General features: G+C 31.0%; 6 protein-coding genes and 1 long non-coding RNA gene across 9 annotated transcripts in view; 6 read left to right on the top strand and 1 right to left on the bottom strand.

The window, feature by feature from the left end:
• On the top strand, positions 3,949 to 5,124 carry LOC104769929 (CRIB domain-containing protein RIC4-like). 2 transcript variants are annotated; one of them, XM_010494255.2, is made up of 3 exons: positions 3,949 to 4,109; positions 4,235 to 4,366; positions 4,656 to 5,124. In XM_010494255.2, the coding sequence occupies exons 1-3, from the start codon at positions 3,980 to 3,982 to the stop codon at positions 4,910 to 4,912; spliced, it is 519 nt and encodes a 172-aa protein (XP_010492557.1). In that variant the 5' UTR covers positions 3,949 to 3,979; the 3' UTR covers positions 4,913 to 5,124. The 2 variants fall into 2 exon arrangements, with proteins under 2 accessions (XP_010492557.1, XP_010492558.1); XM_010494256.2 differs by having other exon boundaries at positions 3,951 to 4,097.
• Positions 5,638 to 7,177, top strand: LOC104769928 (probable tyrosine-protein phosphatase At1g05000). 2 transcript variants are annotated; one of them, XM_010494253.1, is made up of 5 exons: positions 5,638 to 5,906; positions 6,183 to 6,276; positions 6,423 to 6,480; positions 6,569 to 6,612; positions 6,718 to 7,177. In XM_010494253.1, exons 1-5 carry the CDS (start codon positions 5,758 to 5,760, stop codon positions 6,985 to 6,987), a joined length of 615 nt encoding a protein of 204 aa, XP_010492555.1. In that variant the 5' UTR covers positions 5,638 to 5,757; the 3' UTR covers positions 6,988 to 7,177. The 2 variants fall into 2 exon arrangements, with proteins under 2 accessions (XP_010492555.1, XP_019097176.1); XM_019241631.1 differs by lacking the exon at positions 6,423 to 6,480 and having other exon boundaries at positions 6,718 to 6,748.
• LOC104769927 lies at positions 8,234 to 8,924 on the bottom strand. Its single transcript, XM_010494252.1, has one exon. It carries the CDS (start codon positions 8,771 to 8,773, stop codon positions 8,459 to 8,461), a length of 315 nt encoding a protein of 104 aa, XP_010492554.1. The 5' UTR covers positions 8,774 to 8,924; the 3' UTR covers positions 8,234 to 8,458.
• LOC104769926 (seipin-1) lies at positions 10,932 to 12,492 on the top strand. The gene is made up of 2 exons (XM_010494251.2): positions 10,932 to 11,505; positions 11,822 to 12,492. Exons 1-2 carry the CDS (start codon positions 10,939 to 10,941, stop codon positions 12,383 to 12,385), a joined length of 1,131 nt encoding a protein of 376 aa, XP_010492553.2. The 5' UTR covers positions 10,932 to 10,938; the 3' UTR covers positions 12,386 to 12,492.
• LOC104769924 (defensin-like protein 24) lies at positions 14,112 to 14,758 on the top strand. Its single transcript, XM_010494250.2, has 2 exons — positions 14,112 to 14,298; positions 14,391 to 14,758. The coding sequence occupies exons 1-2, from the start codon at positions 14,241 to 14,243 to the stop codon at positions 14,594 to 14,596; spliced, it is 264 nt and encodes an 87-aa protein (XP_010492552.1). The 5' UTR covers positions 14,112 to 14,240; the 3' UTR covers positions 14,597 to 14,758.
• LOC104769923 (defensin-like protein 24) lies at positions 17,187 to 17,654 on the top strand. Its single transcript, XM_010494249.2, has 2 exons — positions 17,187 to 17,266; positions 17,360 to 17,654. Exons 1-2 carry the CDS (start codon positions 17,209 to 17,211, stop codon positions 17,563 to 17,565), a joined length of 264 nt encoding a protein of 87 aa, XP_010492551.1. The 5' UTR covers positions 17,187 to 17,208; the 3' UTR covers positions 17,566 to 17,654.
• The window catches only part of LOC104769922, a 1,451-nt gene continuing 910 nt past the window's right edge, over positions 17,964 to 18,504 (top strand). Inside the window, exons 1-2 of the long non-coding RNA XR_764458.2 lie at positions 17,964 to 18,192; positions 18,287 to 18,476. This is a non-coding gene — a long non-coding RNA (uncharacterized LOC104769922). The remainder of the gene's footprint in view (positions 18,193 to 18,286; positions 18,477 to 18,504) is intronic.

Raw genomic sequence — 18,504 nt, 5'->3', positions numbered from 1 at the left:
TATGAGAGAAAGTAGCACTCCATTCAGAGTTAATAAGGACTCTATCGAGGCAGCACTTAACCGTATAGTTATGTCTTTCCCCGACCCAAGAGAATCTATCACCTGTACTCCTTATATCCGTGAGATCGCAGAAGGACATAAGGACAAATAATAATTAAGTAATCACACCTAACAACAAAAGGAAAACAACAACATCAACTACCAAATGTAATTTCAAATTAAATATTTTTTAAAATACCTTTGAAAACAAAGAAGATGAACTTAATTGTTTTAATATAAACAACATACAAAACTAAACTTTCTGCAAGACCTTTTTTAATTAAAAAAATGGCCAAAAAAAAAACATAAGGAAGCTTGATCAAACACAAAAAAGAAAAGAAAAAAATGAAATAACTAGACCAACATAATAGTATAGATTTACTTTCAATTTTTTTGTTTAAAAATATTATAGATACAATTATATAAATTTTGTTTTATTCTACCATGAATTTAAAATTTACTTCCATTCTAAAACTCATTAACACATTTGAAATTTTAAATTATGGTCAGTTTAAAAGAAAAGTTAAATTATATTATTATCACTATAAAGAATTTATAGTATTTTTCTTTTTTTAACATTTTATTTATTTTACATAATTAGTTTTTTTTATTTAAACTCCCTATTAATTATAGGTAACATAAATATTGACTAAATGAATATTTTAAGTTTTTACTTCCATTCTAGAACTCATTAACACATTTGAAATTTTAAATTATGGTCAATTTAAAAAAAGTTAAATTATATGATTATCACTAATAAATAATTTATAGTATTGTTTTCTTATTTTAGTATTTTATATAATTAATTTTTTATTTATTTAAACTCTCTATTAATTATAGGTGACATAAATATGGACAAAATGAATATTTTAAGTTTATTTTAAAGTTTAAAAAATAGGGTTGCTTAGGTGGCAGAATGAGAAAAGAGGAAAGCTAACTTTATAGATATAATGAATACTCAAGGACTCTATAATGAATACTCAAGGATTCTATAATTTATGTAACAGTATGTAATTTTCCATTGTCTTTAGTTTCTTAAATATTAGTGTTTTCTATTTCTTTATTTTTATTGTTGATACAAAAAAGAAACGGAAACTAAACGAATACTTTTTATCAATATAGAAACGATTGACATGGAAGTTAAAGGATTCATATGTGGCCTCCCAGCAAAGAACGTTAAACAGAAATTCAGACAACAAGGTAAGCAAGAACAAAAAAGGTGAGCAAAACACATGAAAAATTAGCATCTTTACTGTTCTAAATGTCTTACACTTTCTCTTTGAAAAATTGAACACAACTTCAAACTTTTTATTTAAAAAAATAAAAAAACGCACAACATCTTTACAAAATTATGTTGCTTTGAATATATTAACTTAGGTATTCAACACTATTAATTCAGTTCTTTTCAGTTTCTGAATTGTCCTTATCTGTAACTTTGTTTTTTCTAAAAAAAAATATACATTTATTATAAATTACAATTAGTATTACTACTTCAAGTAGCTGCAGTTTTGCAGGTGTCTATCAAATGAGTAGCATCAGTCTCATTGTCATTTTCCTTACTTTAGGGCATATTTCTTTTGCTATCTATGACATGTTATAATTTCAATGAATTGTTTACTAATTTTTTAAGTAATTTTAATGTTTAGTTTTTATTCTTTGTATTTATTTTTTACCAAAAAAACAATAATTTTAAAAATAACAATTGTCTATTAATTATGGAGATGTTTATACATATACATAATATAAAAACTTTGGGAAAATAATTAAATGTTTAAATCGGAACCAATGCATGCAAGTCTCCAAGTCCAATAAAAAACATTTGACACACTTCCAAAGAAAGAAGATTTGATTCTCTTAATTTTTAACATTCCAATAAAAAAAAGTCAGACCTTTTACATCCCACTAGCATCAAACATTTATTATTCAGCTTTTAAATACGTTTATCGGTTTTAAAACAAAAACTCATATTTCATTTTTCATCTTACTTACTACTTATCTTCCATCTTCCTTACCACTCATCTTTCATCTTCCTTACCACTCATCTTTCATTTTCTTTCTTCTATTCAAGTCATAGAACCAAAATTTTATAATCATGGTTGCATACATAGAAGAATTGAATCAGACAAAGAAGAGATTGAGTATTGCTGTGAAAATACTCCCGCTGTGGACACCACATATAATATTCAGAGAACCGATCTATAAATGTTTGATTTTGGTGGATGAAAAGGTAATTTAAATTTTTAATTTTAGGTTCTGTATGTTAAGTTTTTATTAAATTATATTCATATCATTTGCGTTTCATTTTTTATGTAGGGTAAAAGAATATATGCTAAAATCCAAGCTCGCGATTACTTCGATCTATTCGTAGACATATTGGACCAAGGAGAGTGGTTTCTTCTTTATAGGTTCAAAGTGAGAGAAAGCCATCAAGGGTCAAGGAACTCAAACAATCAATTCGAAATATTGATTACATGCAAAACACAGATCACCCCAATACCTCCCAGGTCTTCAAACAATTTTTTTAATTTAACAGATGGAACAAAGTTTCAAAATGCTACACCAGATGAGAGAAACTGTTGTGTTGGTAAATTAGTAACCCCTATAATGCTTTAATTGTTTAATGTTCACCAGTTTTGTTATATATACTATTAAACAATTAAAGCATTATAGGGGTTACTAATTTACCAACACAACAGTTTCTCTCATCTGGTGTAGCATTTTGAAACTTTGTTCCATTTATTAAATTAAAAAAATTGTTTGAAGACCTGGGAGGTATTGGGGTGATATGTGTTTTGCATGTAATCAAGATTTCGAATTGATTGTTTGAGTTCCTTGACCCTTGCTGGCTTTCTCTCACTTTGAACCTATAAAGAAGAAACCACTCTCCTTGGTCCAATATGTCTACGAATAGATCGAAGTAATCGCAAGCTTGGATTTTAGCATCTACTCTTTTACCCTACATAAAAAATAAAACGCAAATGATATGAATATAATTTAATAAAAACTTAACATGCAGAACCTAAAATTAAAAATTTAAATTACCTTTTCATCCACCAAAATCAAACATTTATAAATCGGTTCTCCGAATATTATATGTGGTGTCCACAGCCGGAGTATTTTCACAGCAATACTCAATCTCTTCTTTGTCTGATTCAATTCTTCTATGTATGCAACCATGATTATAAAATTTTGGTTCTATGTACGCAAATTCTAGTTATACATAAATTATAGAGTCCTTGAATATTCATTATATATGCACTCCATGTATCTAAATTAAACTATTCTCAATATATCAAAAAAAAACGCAAACTAGAATTAAACTTTGGCTTTTGCGATGAAAAACGTTACATGGCATCGTGTAAAGTTTAGTCGTGATATGTACTTAACTAATTTGCAAAATATTGATTAGCACAAATCTTGATAGATTTTCGATTGCTCTAGTAGAAGAATTTTTAATTTTTAGATCATATATATGAAAGTCACACGTGCATAAATTAAATATACAACATTTGAGTAACAAACGAAATCTAAGCCATTCTCACTGTGACAACAGGACAATACCATTACGAATTAGCGATATGTATATAATTAAATATCAAAGATATGTAAGTTCAAATTATACGTCACCAAAGAAAACAGTCTACCAAACAGTAGTTGAGCCCAAAGATATCAAATAAAATAAACTTTAAGCTATCACTTTCTATTCTACCGCAACTTTCATATACACACGTAAACATCATTGTAACTTCACAACAAAGTCAGAAAAACACATAACACGACCACTACCAAATTCTATTCTAACAGAGATTATACAAACATAACAACAACAAAATAACATTAAAACATTTGGTGGGTTGTCATTATCATCGTGTATATACAGTATACACACATACTCTTATATATAAATATAAGTATTTTAAAAGGAAAGGCTTGGTAGAAAATGAGAGATAGAATGGAGAGACTTGTGGTGCTTCCTTTCTCCGTCGGATGTATCTCCGATTCTAGTGTTGCCGTTTTATCTCCTCTCTCTAAGCATCATCATCATCGTTCTCCTCAAGGTTATCCTCAAGGTTCCCCTATATCTCACTTTTTATATATTGTGTAGCTTCTATACATGTAATATGTGTGTGTGTACATTGAATTGATATCTCATGAATCTTCTATGTGATCTATATATTGATGTGTGTTTCAAAAGAGATTCGTCGTGATCAAGAGGAGGAAGACCACATGAAGAATGTATTCAAGTTCCTCGCAGTTTCTAAACCCGAGATTTCTACCGGTATTAACCGGCTTTTCAAGAGCTTCAAAACCATTTCTCAACTCTTTGGTAATAATATATTGTCTAGCTAGTATTTTTTCAGTTGTCGATATTTTACGAAACATTAATACATTAAAAAGACACGTATTGCAAAATTAACACTTATACATCGATCTGAGTGCAAGTACAAGTACACATGATTTAAATTTAAGGACGTACGTATGATATAATAATAGTTGAGTAAAATATAGGAAACGAAAACGAAATGACATGATAGCTAGCCAAAATTTAAGAACTAATGTGTAGACTGTGTAGTATATATATACCATTCATTTTTTTCATCCAAAAATGTATATAGCTGACAAAGAAGAAGAAGAAGAGAAAGAAGAAATGGAGACATCAGGAATGGAGATAGGAGTTCCAACAAACGTAAAACATGTATCGCACATCGGTTGGGAAAGCGGATTAACCGCAGTTACAGGTCCAGGTAAAGGATGGGAAGATCTGATCATACCACCGGAGTTGCTTGCAGCCGCCGCTTCAACAAAACAAGATGTGAATCCTCCTCCTCCTCATCATCATCGTCATCATCATGAGCTTCATCCAACTTTATAATTCACTCCATATATAGCTCTCTCTATTTAAAATTTTATATATTTTTATGCTTTGTTTTACGAATCTCTCTAGACATATTTTGATACATATATATATATATATATATAAATATGGTGTGAGTTTGATCTATGAAAATATATAATGTATGAATATGCATCGTTATGTAAATATTTTGTATGTTATATAAACTTATTATTATAGCCTTAAGCCAATTTAAGTACTTGTGGAAACAGTTGAATCCTAATTCCAAAAAAAAAAAAAAAAACAACAACTTTGTTGTGTGGGGGTCTTAACGAAGAATCTTCTTCGACGTTACGTAAAAACAAAAGTTGATTATAGTTAATAGAAAAATTCTAAAAACTGACTCTTTTAGTCAAAATAGAATTTTCCAAATAAGTTAACGAAAAGCGAAGGATGTGACACGTGTCATAATGAGATTTACAGAAGAAAAAAGCAAAAACCTCATAGGAATAGAGGATCCAACAAAGAACAAAATCTAATGGCGGTTTTTAACTAATTCTTGTTTCAAATTGGTCTAATCTTTTTTTTTTTTTGTTGGCGAAATCTGAAGAAATCTACCAAAAAAAACTCCTAAATCTTCGTCATTTTTTTTTGTCTCTCTTTTTTTTTTTTTAATAAAGATTAAATTTTTAAATATCCCACTTGATGATGATTATCTCATTAATCATTTAAAGAAAAAAAATACTTTTTTTTTTTCGTTTGGTTCAATCAATTTGATCTCTCTCTCTCTCTCTCTAGATTTTGGGGGTTTAGCTCTCTCTCTATCTCTATCTCTCCGAAGCGAGAGACGGAGGGGATAGTCAGAAGAAGCGTTTTTTGAATTGATGGGTTTAATCGTGGATGATGATAACGACGGCGAGGTATTGATTCCGCCGCCGAACTTTTCGATGGTGGAAGACGGCATTTACCGATCTGGGTTTCCTCAGCTTGAGAATTTCGGATTCTTATCAACCCTTAATCTTCGATCCATCATGTAAAGTTTCTCTCTTTTTTCTTTTTTTTTGTTTTGTTTTTGATTCTGAATCTCCTGAGGTATCTCTATTTTTATTAAAAAAGAAAACAAGAATCTTTTTTTTAAATCACTATCATCAATTATAATTTACAAAACTTTCACTATCATAATAAATGTTAGCTTATAATTTAATTTAATTTGTTTAATTAATTGTAAAATTGACCTTATAAACGCAGAAAAATTTGAAAAAAAAAAACGAGTTTTGTTTGTTGGGTTTATAAATCTTCTGGATTACAGTTATCTGTGTCCTGAACCATACCCTGAGGATAATCTCAAGTCTCTTCATTCCAACAACATCAAGCTTTTCCAGTTTGGCATCGAGGGCAAAACTGTATGTTTTCATTTCTCTAACCTTTTTTTTATTATGATTCATTTTGACCCTCTTTTGTGAGCTTTTCAAGAACATCTTTTATGAGTTCAAGAATATGTTCTTTGAGTCATGGTTATATCTTTTGATTGTTTTTATTACGCTCATAGGATCCACCAACTCCAATGCCAAAGGATACGGTCTTGAATGCTCTTAGAGTGCTTGTTGGTAAGGAACCAAAAAGAGATCCTTTTTTAGCTTCTTTTATTTATTTAGCTGTCTCGTTTATGTTCTTTTTATGTATTTTTGCTTACAGATGTTAGAAATCATCCAATTCTCATCCACTGTAAGCGCGGAAAGGTTAGTAATAATAATCCACCAAAACCCTTCTCGGGTTTAACTAGCTTTGGGTTGAGTTAAAAGACTGAGGACTAATGGTGTGGTGTTTCTGTGGTTAAATTGCAGCATAGGACAGGTTGTCTTGTGGGATGCTTGAGGAAAGTGCAAAACTGGTGTTTATCATCGGTTCTTGAGGAATACCAAAAGTGCGCGGGTTTGAAATGGAGACAAAGAGACTTGAGGTTCATAGAGGATTTTGAGGTGCTCAGGTTGAAGCAATGTCTTTACAGCATTATCTATCAGTACAATGGTTATGGTCTCAAGAGAAGAAAGTTGTTGTATCAAGAAGAGAATGTTGTCCAAGAACAGCAAAAACCTCAAGCCACCAAAGGCTGATATCGGATTCGTTTTCTTTCCTCCTTTTTTTGGATTTTAATTCTTTACATGTCTTGTGGTGATGATGATGATTCTTTTGTTTAGGGTAGTTTATAAAAAAAAAACCTTGAGAAAACGGATGACTTGATTTGGTCTCTCTCTCTTTCTTTTTTTTTTACAGTTAGAGAAATTTACAGATTGATTCTTAATTGTTCATAGAAACCTAACAAACATGTTGTTTCAAATTTCTTAATTGAACCAAGTTTATTACTCTTTTCAAGTGTTATTGTGGATTATAAACACATGAGGCCATGGTAACTTTATGGGCAATACTATAATCGACCTCCAATTGTTCACACAACATGATCATTTTCTGCAACTCTTGGGATAATAAAGATACAAGAAAATTTCAGTACAACGTAGAGCTTGTTCGTTGTTGTATCATCATCGGGGTTCAAACACCATACTGCATATTCAGGCCTGTGCATACTGTCGAGAGAGGTGATGATCCCAATAGATTAAACTTGTCAAAAGAAATCTGAAATATCCTCTTAAATTTGCATTTCTCCCTACACTATTTGTCAAACAAGAACAAACATAAAAGAGCTATAAAGAATTGATTCTGATTACTAAAGTTGTTGAAAGATCAAAGAATCTGTTATCAGGTCCATTTACATTTTCATTTGGATCAGAAGAACCACATGTACATCCTGAAGCACAGAGAAATTAGAATCCTTCTTTTCTTAATGAAATAAAACAAGAAGCTTACTCGTCCAAGATGCTTTTAACTTCGTAGGCTTGAAAGCTTAAAAATAAAAAGAAGCAAAAGCAAATTCTTCAGGTCAAAATGCAATAACAAACAGACACCAAATGCAATAAACAGATAAATAAAATGTTTCTCAGATCTTCAGACAACAAACTCTTCAACCAAAAGAGTGGCTACAGAGATGCTGAGTTAAGAGCGGCTTTGCAAGAAAACATAACCAAACCAAAACTCTTGTTGGCTCACATCTTGATGAGTTAACATGTCCGATCAGAAACAGAGATGCTGAGATTAAGAGCGGCTTTACAAAGACTGAACAAGCAAACATAATAAAGAACCAAACCAAAACTCTTGTTTGTCTCATCTTAATGAGTTAACAACATGTCTAATCAAAAACACAGAGATGCTGTCCTAAAAGTAGCTAGCTTGTTCATATATACCAAAACAACTCTTTTGCACCACCAAGATCAATACAATTTGCAAAACCAGAAACAAGAATCAAAAAAGAGAAAGCAATAAGTTAGATTCAAACCATTTTCATAAGTTACTTTTTTTTTATATGATCATAACATAAAAATACGAAGACATAAGCATATGCATCAAACATCAACGCAGTTTATATTCTCACATCAAACAGAGCTTTAAGAAGAAAAAAAGAAGAAAGACCCAAACAAATAAGAAGGATTCGATAATACAAATCATAATCAAAGCTCTCTCTCTCTCTCTCGCTCACTTCTTAAGGCTTCCTCTGATACCAGGCTTAGGCTTAGAAGATTCAGCAGGAGCAGCTAAAGCCTCGTGAAGATTCCTGGGCTCTTCGTAAGTCAGCTTAGGATGCCTCGATTCATGATGGATCTGCATCGTCTTCAGATCCGGTACAGTGATCTTGCAGTGAGGACACTCGTACTTGGCGTGACCACCTTTCTCTTTACCGGTTCTATCTGCGAGCCCAGCTTTACCTCCGCCTCGATTGGTCAACGCTGCATCGGCCTTAGCTTGTAGCTCCTTCGCCGTATGCTTCTTTGGCTTCGCTTTGCCTGTCATCGTCGATGTGTGCGGCGGCTACGAAGAGATGAGAGAAAGTTCGCAAGAGGGGGGGGGGGAAATGAAAACCCTAACCCTAATTTTGCGATTGAGAGAGAGAAGAAACGATTTTGAAGGATATGAGAGAAGTTGGATGCGAGATTTATTTATCTTTCTCTAAAATAAAAAAGGAATATTTATCCTATTTTGTGAAAATTAAAAAAAAAAAAAGTCTTTGTTGAGTGTAGTAAGGTGCATATTAAGACTTTTGCTCCCATTTTGTTCGTATTCGTTCTAATCCACTTATGGCTTTTTATTCTTTTTTGTACTTTTTAGTTAAAATAAAAAACAATATTAAATTAGGTTACGAACATTATATTTTCTATATTAAAAAAAAAAGTTGTAGAAGATATTACAAATCTTAGAATTTGTACATTCACGACCAGAATCTTTTGTTTGTTCGTGTTGGATTTTGTACCGTATGGTCCGTATCGTATCCAATACAAGTTTATTGATTGGAGAATGGAGACAGCTAAGATTTTGCGTTTATGTTCGGTCTAATTATTTTGTCGAACTTGATTGAATTGTGTTGTTTGGTCGGTGGAAAAAACAAATCTATTCACTTCAATCGATTGTCAGACTTCGAAGCCCAACTCGTAGTAGCCTAAAATCAATGTTTTTAAAATCGAACCGGTAACTGAACCGGGAAAGCTTCTAGGGTCATGAGTCAACATGGTTCGACCGGAGTTGACCGGGTTCAATTGATTTTGATGATACTTTTATAAATAATAGGTATGAATAGGTTTTCTATTTTTTTCAATGATTATAACTATGATATAATTGGATATGCCAAATAAAATACTTCAATAATCATAATATTTTTTTAAAAACTTAAAAAGTAATAAATTCAAAGTGTAACAAACTCAAAGTGTAACCAGTACTAATAAAATATTTTAGAAATTCAAACAATAAGAGAATAAGAGTATAGAACATTTAATCTTCATTCTCTAAGAAACCCTACTATTACTAATTTGCTAAGAAGAAGTAATTAGTTAAATTAATTGCACTCATTTTTCAAAAAAAAATAGAACCCGGTTTTATCCGGTTTAATGGTTCACCGGTTTTTGGTTTTTTGGCAGTTTGATATGGTTTTTACCGGTTCAATTTCTTTTGGGTTTTGATATTAACTCAATCTGGACATGTTGCCGGTTCGCGGGTTAACGTGGTTCGATCACCGGTCCGGTCCGGTTTTGAAAACATTGCCTAAAATCTAAACCAAGTAGCTAGCTAGAGAGAGACCAATAAAATTTGGGATCATAATCCCGTCTCTCCTACACTCTACATCATTGACTTTCTAGTATATATACATGTCAATATGTCATCATCAGGATAAAAGAAGAGCGTTTGCATTTAAGAATTCTCTAAATTTAAGCTTTTCAATCTCTTACTTTTTTAAGCCTTCTCAATTTATAACTATCAATAATCGTTATTTCTTTTTATTTGTCTTAAATCTTAAAATTTGTTTGATATGTATTTATACAAAGAAAATTTGGATTTGGAACCTTCTTTTTTTTCAATTCATACAATCCTAATACCTCAATGCAACTCTCACATATATAGTTTAAAACAACTGATAACTTATAGTTACATATTATCCAAATCCAACCATTTTTTTTTTTGGACTTGTTAATCTATAATATGCAAGATTCTACTACGCAACATAATCCGATTACTTAAAATCTGATTCCAGTTAAAAATTCGTATAGATGGACTTTTAACTATTTAAGTAAAAATGTTTCCTACTTTCAATATAAATTACAAAAAAATAATTAAGTAAAAGAATATCACGTTACTATAGTTTATAGTAACTGGAGTATTATATATCTTTGGTTATATTTACATGAAAATAACATGGTTATCTTAGATAAAAAGTGCTGATGAAAACCCGAACTTCCATATGGACCATATCCAACACTTCCGGATAAGCTAGTGTACTCATAAATTTTTTATCTTTCTCATTTGAAATCATTCTGGTACATTCAGTATGATCTCTTTGCAGCAACGTGGCACTACTCAACAACACGAACCAACACGTTTCAATTTTATCATGCAGATGAATAAATATTTTATATGACATTATGACAGCGACTTTTATCTATTTCATCATGTCATAAAAGAATACCCGTATGAGGAGAATCCTCCTAAACCAAAAAAAAAAAGACAACCAAACAATGATAGAACAAGACAACAACCTCAAAATCCCTGAACCATTACGAGCCGACTGGTTTATGGTTCTAGTCACCATCCAAGCCGATCTCATCTACAACGCAATACTTGTATTATCCTCACCTCTCTTTCTCCTCTACCGCTCCTACCGCCGCGCAGTCTCGACTGTCTCTGCGGCCGAAAAAGCGGTTAAACGGGCTCCATCCCGGATTGCGGGTAGTGCGGGGCAAGCTGTTAGGAGGACATGGTTTGGGATAATGGGTGCATGCCACGTGTCAATGGTGATGGTGTTGGCCTTAATTTTGGCGGTTGTTATCGGTGTTGGGATTGTGAGTTTGTATGTAGAAAAGCCTGTGGTTGTGAGAGACAGGTTGTTCTTTGATTACACTGAAGAAAACCCAAGTGCGGTTTTTAGTTTCGATAAGAAGAAGAGATCGTTTAGTGTTCCTGTTGGTCATAATGTTCATGTCTCTTTAGTGCTTTGGATGCCTGAATCCGAAATTAATCGAAGAATTGGGGTATTTCAGGTAAATTATATATATACTAATTTCCTTAGAATAGTATAATTGTTCCACTTCCACGATTAATGAAGTTTGATCGATGGATTGTTTTCTACCAATCAAAATGATCATATGGAACCATACTATGCTAGTTAAATCAAACAAAAATTTAATTTATTAAGAACTAAATCTGGTTTAATATTTTTCAAAATAAAAATAAATTAAAAAATCAGGTTTAATAACTGGCTATAACCAAAAGAGTTGTTCTGTTTCTTGATTATACTGAGACAATCGTATTTTGATACTATTTTTCAGTTAATTTGATCCATTGTCTTGTGTACAGTTGAAGGTAGAGCTTTTATCATTGAAAGGCGAGGCAATAGCGAGATCGAGCCAACCTTGTATGTTACGGTTCAGAAGCAAACCTATAAGACTTGCACGTACATTTGTTATGAGTGTTCCACTTATAGCTGGAATAGCGAACGAAGCACAAACAATGAGAATCGATGCGTTAAAACACCAAGAGAAATGGCCCCGAACAAAAGCCGTGAGAGCCACTCTGATTCCACGTGCACAAACCCGGACATTGCCTCAGCTATACGAAGCTGAGATCGTTATAAACTCGAAACCGCCGTGGATCAAACGAATGGCTTATAACTGGAAATGGACTCTCTGCGTATGGACTTCAATGTATCTTTACCTAGCTATTTTAACAGCGTTTCTATGGTGTTTTAGACCAGTTTTGTTCCCTTACACTGCCTCAAGAACCATCGAGGAGAGCGAAACCTCAGTGATCGAAGTAGTTGAAGAAGAACAAGAACATGAAGTAATGGACGGAAGACGGAGGGAAAGAAGAAACCAGCCTCGTCGAAGAAGTTTTGCTGCGACACAGAAAACTTATACATAGTTAACAAGATATACTTTGTTTTCAAATTTTTGTGCTATGTAATACACTGCCAATAGTAATAACAAGAACCAAAAAAGAATTGTGCATACATAAATTTTACGGCTTGATATTTATTCCTCTCTACTACCCTTTTGAGAATCTTCTTCAAAGGACCAACAACACCTTCATTGAGTACTCTGTTTTTAGCTTAGCTGTCCGCAGCTGACTTACTAATTCCCCAGCTCCGGCAAGCGTATTGCCCCGCCTTGATACTAACCAGACCATGTGTCCCCGCTATAAAATTATTTGTTTGTGTCAATCTCAATTTGAGGTATAGTACTAAAAGCATAACCCACTTGTACAAGGCAAGTGTGCCTTTGCTGCTTTTAAAGTTGTTAGAATGTGTTAAAACACTTGGCTCAATTCCGACTCCGAGATACTCATACCAAAATTGACAATCTTATGTTATTCAATTGTGAATCTTAAATTTCGTTCTCAAATTTTGGTGTTATATGATGACATATTTTTTATTGATTGATGCAGAGAATCTTAACAACAAATCTTGTCAAACTTCTCTAAAATAAAATAAAAAAAGCAGTCTAAAATCAATAAAAAGGGCGGATTCACAACAAAGGAAGGTGGGGCATGTGCCCCATCTTAAAAATTATCTATTAGATATATTAAATCAAAAAATTTTCTCAGTTAGATGATTTTGGATTTGAACGGTGACAGTCGGAGGACAAATCTATCAGCAGATTAAGCCGTTTTTTATTTATCATTTTTAAATACAGTCGGACCGACTGAGTCGGCAATTGTGCGGTCTAAAAAAAAAAAGAAAAAATCGCCACAGACTAACTGCAAACCATTTTTGTGTACATTCTATTTTTATGACAGACTATACCATTGAAGAATTTATCCATTGTGACTGCTGTCATCATTCATACCCTTTGTTTACCAAATTACACTTCTTCTTAATTATTATCTTACTTACATTGCATTTTCTTTATATATTTTTTTCTTCATTAAAATTATATGTTTTCAGTTTGATTTTTTTTTCCCACTTAATTTTTTTTAAAATATTCATTTTTACTGCAAAATAGACATATATCTTAACTGAAAATGTTAGTAAAGTAAATTAGTAACATTAAACAATGTTTTCTCTTTTTTTTTAGTTAATTAATATTTTTGGATTTTAAATTTGCATGATACGGTTATAATAATAAGTCAATTTATATATATTACAGATATTCATATTTATAATGAATTGTAGTTTTTTAATTGTGTATTTTCTTAACTAGTAAATTAATTATATATCTAATACATGTAATTAAGTAAAATTATAAACCAATAGAAATAATAATTTCGAAAAAAATTGGCTTATCTTTTGATTTCAAATCTTAAAATATTTAAAAATGCAAGATATATTTTAACATTATTAAAAAATCTATATATTTATTTAATAATTTTTATAATGTAAATTTAGTATTATTAATTAGATCTCATATGTGCCCCATACAAATAACTTTTGGATCTGCCACTGATTTAAAATCATTTAAGAATACAATATGAAAATTAAAATTCATTCCCAAAAATATTTAGTTGAATACATCCAAGTTAAAGAAGAAATTAACTTTCCATCAATGCAAATTTACCTTATTTCTTTCCACAAGAAAATAAGATATCACAGTAATAAAACTCAAATTCTTTCACACATTTTTGTTGTCAAAATTGTATTATATGTTGAAGACCTTTGTGATCTCTTTCCTTCCTAGCGAATAAGTGAATGAATACTTTTGTGTATATATATCACATTTTCAACCTACAACTTTTCTAAGCAATCAATCTTATAGAGTTGAAAAGATTTTTTTTTTTAAAGATGGCCTACTCAAAATTTGTTATTTTTGCCATTCTAGCTCTGTCTCTTCTACTTTCCGGTTAGTATTAGTTAACTCGTAAATATTTGGAACAAAACATTTTCATTCACGAGAAATTAAATAGATGATGATTTTACGTGTGTTACTTGCAGGTGCTGAAACAAGAAAGGCTGTGTTGCCTGGCAGCGAATTATTCAAAATGTGTTGTAATAATCAGCCAGAATTTGGAACTTGTGATACAAAAGAAGATGATGAGAGATGCACTCAGATGTGTCTTGATGGTTGTTCCACTAACAAAGGTGGTGGCTGTCAACCTATCTCTGCTGCCCCTGGTTCTGTTTGTTCATGTTACTGTTAATTCTTCTTCACCTTGGCTTTATTGATTGATAAAGTCATAAAGGAAAACTATATTTATTTATTTACCTAAATAATAACGTAATTCCAAACGTAATATCTTTTTCAATCATAACTTTAAACCATCTCTCAAGTAATAAGAACACAAAAGAAAAAAAAAAGAAAACAGACCAAGTTCGGTTTCTTTTGTAACTGATGATCAGTGATCACATAATAGGAAAAGCGTATTTAAACGGATAACTCAATCTGGGAGACAAGGATCCCATCAGTATCTGCATAAAGCCATTCTCCATCACAAATCCGAGTCCCTGCAATATTAACCGGAACTCTTTGTTCTCCAAGTCCTTTCTTACTTGCCTTTATCGGATGAGAAGCCAAAGCTCTCACTCCGATATCACAACCGTTGATCTCATCCACGTCTCTGATGCATCCGTTCACAACGATTCCTGCCCATCCGTTGTTCTGAGCTTGAATGATAGGTTTAGAGATATCTATAGCTTTGATTCCACACTTACAAAGAGAAGATAAGAATCATGATCAACATTGATCTAGCAACGATTACAGAGATCAACATTGATCTCTCTATCAGCACATGGCTTGGTTACAAGCTCACCGCTTACAAGCCCGTTTAGCTGGCCCAAACGAAAGATTCGCGGTTTAGTTGTTTTTCAGAATAATCGGCTTATCTTCAGTTTAAGTCGGTATATCGTGGATGCTAAATCCCGCACCAACGATTAGTAAAATCATTTAAGAATAACCCTACTATATTAATTGAGAAGTACAAATATAAAACTAACTTTAAAAAATTTAAAAATTTACATTCAAATGCCATTAGAAATATTTAATAAAGATTAATTACTTAATTTAATAAAGATAATAAATACTTTGACCAAATATAAACAATATATAAGAATTTTCTAATTGAATTTTTTAAATAATTATTAATTTTCAGGAAAAAGTATTTTCTTTTTCTAAATATTTATGGACGAAAATTATTATTTATTTTTTAAAAAATATATAACCAATCAGAATTATTAAAACTAAGATTCTATATCCCAGTAGATAATATGATTATTTTTTAATAACTAGATTTAAAAGATTTTGTTAAGATTTTAAATTATGGTTCTTCTATCATTTATTTTATTTTATTTACAAATTGTTTTAAATTATCATATAATACTTATGATTAATAAATATGTAAAAAACATTTCTGCATATGTTGTGATTTGAATTTTTAAAATCAAAGATATATTACTCAATCTATGAAGAAAAATGTGTATTTTAATTTTTCACATTGGCAGATTGGTAAAACTAAATTATGTGGCTGATAAATTCATAATTGAGAAGTACAAATATGAAACTAACCTTAAAATGTGTAAAAAATTACATTCAATTGCCATTAAAATTTTTTAATTAAGATTAATTAATTAATTAAATAAATATAATTAATTAAAAACAAAAATTGAGGACAAATAAAGAAAAATAAAATAAATTGTAGAATAGTAAAACAAAATTTATTAGAATCAAAACTAATTCGTACTTAAAAAAATTAACAGCTACGATTTTAAAAATCTAATCGAATAATATCTATATAACCACAAATTTTATCAACAAAATTTTCAAAAACCTAATCGAATAAAATATATAACAGTTCCGTTTAACGGCTTAGATTTTAAAAATTAATAAAGAAAAATAAAAGATATAGATATAGTATCTTATCTAATTTAAAAAGTTATATTTTTCTTTTAGCCCCCGTTCTTTAGGAGAATAAAACTAAGTTGAGATTTAAATATATTCAATGTTTGAGAGTGCTTATTACAGACAAGAAACGAAGCCACAGAAAAAAAAATAATGAATGTTGTTTTCGAAGAAGCTTTTCAGAACCTTCACTAACAATATTTAGTTGCTATTTTTACATGTTAGTTATATCTTTTTACTTACTTTACAACTATAGCAAGAATTTCACAACTATAGCAAGGATTGCGTTTAATTGATAAAAGTTTAAACAGTTTTATTTTATTACATGCAAATGTTTTATTGACAGGTTTTCAATAAACATTTTTAAAATAAATTTTTTTATATATGCAAACCGAATTTTTAATCACAAACCATTATAAATAATATAATAACGAAATAAATTATTATAAATTTTCATTAAAAATAAAAACTCAGCCAGAGGTTTTCCGCGGGTTAGTACCTAGTTTGAAAATTAAAATTCATTCCCAAAAATATTTAGTTGAATACATCCGAGTTAAAGAAGAAATTAACTTTCAATTAAGAGAACTAAACTTTCCTGTTTAATTGGATTCTTTCTGTCTTCTAAAAATTGCTAATGAATCTCATTTCCATCAATGCAAATTTACCTTATTTCTTTCCACAAGAAAATAAGATATCATAGTAATAAAACTTAAATTCTTTTACACCTTTTTGAGGAACATATCATTCTGGTGTCAAAATTTGTATTATATGTTGAATACCTTTAAATCTCTTTCCTTTCTAGCGAACAAGTGAATGGATACTTTTGTGTATATATATATATATATATATCACATTTTCAACTTACAACTTTTCTAAGCAATCAATCTTATAGAGTTGAAAAGATAAAAAAAAAAAAAGATGGCATATTCAAAAATCGTTATTTTTGCCATCCTAGCTCTGTCTCTTCTACTTTCCGGTTAGTATTATTAACTCGTAAACATTTGGAACAAAACATATTCGTTCACAAGAAATTGAATAGATGATGATTACGTGTGTGTGTTACTTGCAGGTGCTGAAACAAGAAATGCTGTGTTGCCTGGCAGCGAATTATTCAAAAAGTGTTGCACGGATATGCCAGAATTTGGAAATTGTGTTACAAAAGAAGATGATCAGAGATGCAAAAAGTTTTGTCTTGATGGTTGTTCCATGAACAAAGGTGGTGCCTGTCAACCTATCTCTGCTGCCTTTGGTCCTGTTTGTTCATGTTACTGTTAATTCTTCTTCTTCTTCTTGGCTTTATTGATTGACAAAGGAAAACTATATATTTTGTATCCATCTTCAAAGGAAATAATGTAATACTTGATTCCAAACGTAACATCTTTTTCAATCATAACTTAAAACCATCTCAAGAACCATAAAGGAGAGCGAAACATCAGTGATCGAAGTAGTTGAAAGAAGAAGAACAAGTAGTAATGGAAAGAAGACGGAGGGAAAGAAGAAACCACCCCACTACAAGAAAAGTTGGCATTGATAGTAGAAACTGTATTATAGCATTTTAGAAACGCTAAGTCGTATAATAGCAGAACGGAAAGCTAAAATCTCTTATGGCAGCGAAAACTTAGTAAATTTTTCATTTACCGCTCAACACTTGCCGAAATTTTTTTAAAAATCACTTACCACCAAGCAAAACCTTTTATATCTTTTTTTTTTCTTCTTTTCTCTCTTCCTCTTCAGATTCTTCATCCCATGAAACAAACATTTCCTCACTCTTACTCTCTAATTATGTGCCACTTGATTAATCAGATTTCTTCTTCTTCAAGATCTGATTTCTTCGACAATTCTCATGTTGTCTAAAAGTCCCTCTTATGGTGATAAAATGCTAGATCTATGATGTGTCACAAAGTAGGTAATCTGGAGAATCTTTATTACTTCATGAAATTAGGGTTGAATCCTAATTATCACTACTAATTAGGATTTCGTCGGGCTAATTTTGAAGACAGATGCGAGTTGAGAGGGTTGGGATGAAGGATTTGGGTTCTTCAATTCGATGAAGCTATTCTTGGTTGTGAGGCTGAAGCGTGTTGGGTTCACAAAGTGTTGTTCAGAAACTGGAGACTTGGAAAAGAACTAAAGACGCAAGTGTTGTTCTATTCGTATGTCTCATGGAGACTATAATTATTAATCAGGTGCCTTTTTTTTTTTTTTTTTTTTTTT

Source organism: Camelina sativa, chromosome 20, assembly GCF_000633955.1.
Source record: "Camelina sativa cultivar DH55 chromosome 20, Cs, whole genome shotgun sequence".
In the NCBI taxonomy this organism is placed as follows: domain Eukaryota; kingdom Viridiplantae; phylum Streptophyta; class Magnoliopsida; order Brassicales; family Brassicaceae; genus Camelina; species Camelina sativa.
The sequence above is the reverse complement of the archived record's forward strand: the minus strand, read 5'-3'. Positions and strand labels throughout refer to the sequence as shown.